The following is a 2,582-nucleotide window of genomic DNA, read 5'->3' on the forward strand; positions in this document are numbered from 1 at the left end:
AAATCAAATATTGTTATTCTGCAATTTTGATTACCATTTTAAAAATATTGCAGATCCGGAAAGAAAGAAGGGTTTTTCAGTTTTGCTAAAATTGATGAAAAAATACCGTTTTGGAGAAACTTTACAACCAACAATGGCGGAATTGGGTTTATCCATGTTCCAATTAGAGTGCCTTGTACAGGTGTGTCTAATTTTTCAATTTTCAACTTAAATAATTAACTGAAAATTTCATGAAGGATCAAATGCCAGAATTGCATGCTCATTTTCAAAACATGGGCTTCGATACAAGCATGTATGCTTCATCATGGTTTTTGACTCTTTTCTCTACACAACTTCCACTAGATATTGCATTTCGAATTTTAGATCTCCTCCTAATAGACGTAAGAACTTTAAGGTGATGCCTTTCTGGATAAAATTTCATATTTTTTTTCTACTTCAGAAAATATCAATTGCTTTTCGCATTGCTTTGGCAATTTTGCAACTATGTCGAATTGATTTGCTAACTCTCGATATGGAAGGCATGCTCCGGGTAAGTTTTATACAATCAATGATACAAATTATTGTAATCAATGATCAATGAAAACAATAAATCAACATAAATTTCAAACTGTGTATTATTATGTATAATGCTGTTTATTATGCTTTATTCGGAAAATTAATTGTAAATTATCAACGATTATTTCCACCTTCTCTGCTCAATTAAATCAAATTTATAACAAATGAAAAATTCTTATCAATAAAAATCTCACAATAATTTCAAAAGAATTCATCAAGAATCATCCATTCATTGAAGCGGATAATTTTCAAATGACAACAGCTAATGTAATACATACGCTGTTTTCAGTATTTTCAACGCGATGTGGCGGAAAAATTCGAAAATGATCCTGAACGTCTGTTTTCAGTTGCGTTTGGCATCAAATGCAATCCCAAACTGATGAAAAAGTAACCATACCACCCGTGAAACTCAATTAATCCACCCTACTACATGCTTATCAGTAAAATGCACTTCAATTGCAGGCTCGAAAAAGACTACTGGGTAAAGCGAAGCAAAGATCAAGAAGAAGCCATCGAACTGAGGGTAAACATAATTCCTTTTAGATAGAATATATTTTTCACCACTATATTATTCTTACTTTTTTCAAAAATTAGTGATTAATTTTCAAAAACAAAAAAAAACAACAAGCAAGTTTTATCGTGCACAAATGACTCTTCCAATGACAACTCTTTCAGATGTGAAAAACTAAGCCAAACTTGAAAATAATTACAACTTACTTTTTATTAAGTGTCACTTATCATCAATTTATCAGAGTCGATAAAAACACAATGCAATGGAAAAGTTTCTTACGAAAAGGTTTCAAAAATAAAAAGTAGAAGAAAAAAAAATTTTTTTCACGGTCACGCAATTAAGATTAAAAAACTAGACTTACTTGAAAATCTTTTATTCACGGTAGTTGTATTAGCAGCGTGCGCGGAACTGAATGAATTTGTTGTTGTTGTTGTTGTTGTGCGTTGTTGAGCTTTGATGTTCCCCAGTTAAATGGAACTGGCCACGTATGAGGTAGATTGCTATTTTGAACTTCCCTTTTCATCTTCCCAAAACCATTGCATTGTGTTCAGAGCTGAAAAGAAATTGTAAAATTGTTATTAAAATTTTCTTTTTCAGGGAATACGAACAGAAAATCGTCTTCTGCGTCAACGCGTCGAATGTTTAGAACAAGTAAGTGTTAAAAAAAAACAAAAAAAAATAAGATTTGAATATTGTTCAAAAGGGGAAAAAACTACGTGCATTTTGACAGGAAAGTGCTTCACTAGCCGACAGACTGATCGACAAGCAAGTCGCTTTGGCACAAGAGACGGAAAAGTTGATCAACTTAACTCATGACATGTCATCGTTGCGCGAGTTGCATTCAGAAATCAAAAAACAACTTGAAGAAGCCTACGAAACTGTTCGCGATTTGACGTCAAAAGTATATGCTCTGCTGCTTGCTCTTTTTGTTTTTCTTTTTGCCCAATAATTCATATTGACGCGTGTTGTTTGGTACCCAATTACCGAGCAATGGACCGCCTGAATATCGCGGTGCAAGCGGACGACGCCCTGCATGATCTATACATATTAAACTTTGAAAATCGAGTTGATGCTTTCTGGTGGCATTTCTTCTGATCAGGAATTGATGATCAATGAGCTCATGCCTCGCATCTGTAATCTTTAACCTCTGAGCATATTTTTTTTCTATCCTTCAATTGTTAACTCGAACTTATAAATAAATCCACGATCTCAACGAAAGAATGCACTTATCCCCTTTCTATGCTTATTAAGTTGAACATATAACAGCAAGCTCAGTGTTGCTTATTATCCACCCACTGCTGTGTGGATATTCTGAAATATTTGATCTGCGGAGAAAATGAACAACTTTTACGACAGACTATCATCGAAAGTACTGAGCCGAACGTAGTCCGAATTTGATGCAACAATAGTATTGTTACTTGTAACTTTTTTGAAATACCGGAGGAAGGGTGACTGCGAATGCATTGGATACGCCACCGCATGCGATGCTCGTATATTTTTCCCTGGAATAAAGGGC

General features: G+C 34.2%; 1 protein-coding gene across 1 annotated transcript; it reads left to right on the forward strand.

Annotated features, from left to right (window-relative positions):
• Positions 1–133: 133 nt before the first annotated feature.
• On the forward strand, positions 134–2,015 carry Tsp_13121 (ecotropic viral integration site 5 protein). Its single transcript, XM_003368455.1, has 7 exons — positions 134–181; positions 237–380; positions 440–529; positions 845–942; positions 1,018–1,078; positions 1,664–1,717; positions 1,797–2,015. Exons 1-7 carry the CDS (start codon positions 134–136, stop codon positions 2,013–2,015), a joined length of 714 nt encoding a protein of 237 aa, XP_003368503.1.
• The last annotated feature ends 567 nt before the right edge of the window (positions 2,016–2,582 follow it).

The sequence above is a fragment of the Trichinella spiralis genome (genome assembly GCF_000181795.1).
Source record: "Trichinella spiralis strain ISS 195 chromosome Unknown Scfld2443, whole genome shotgun sequence".
Lineage (NCBI taxonomy): Eukaryota > Metazoa > Nematoda > Enoplea > Trichinellida > Trichinellidae > Trichinella > Trichinella spiralis.

Excerpts from the sequence above, each read along its gene's own strand:
- Tsp_13121 (XM_003368455.1), top strand. The coding sequence starts at position 134 with ATGGCGGAATTGGGTTTATCCATGTTCCAATTAGAGTGCCTTGTACAG. Across the intron at positions 530-844 it reads ATATGGAAGGCATGCTCCGG|TATTTTCAACGCGATGTGGC; the intron begins GTAAGTTTTATA and ends CGCTGTTTTCAG. Across the intron at positions 1,079-1,663 it reads AAGAAGCCATCGAACTGAGG|GGAATACGAACAGAAAATCG; the intron begins GTAAACATAATT and ends TTTCTTTTTCAG.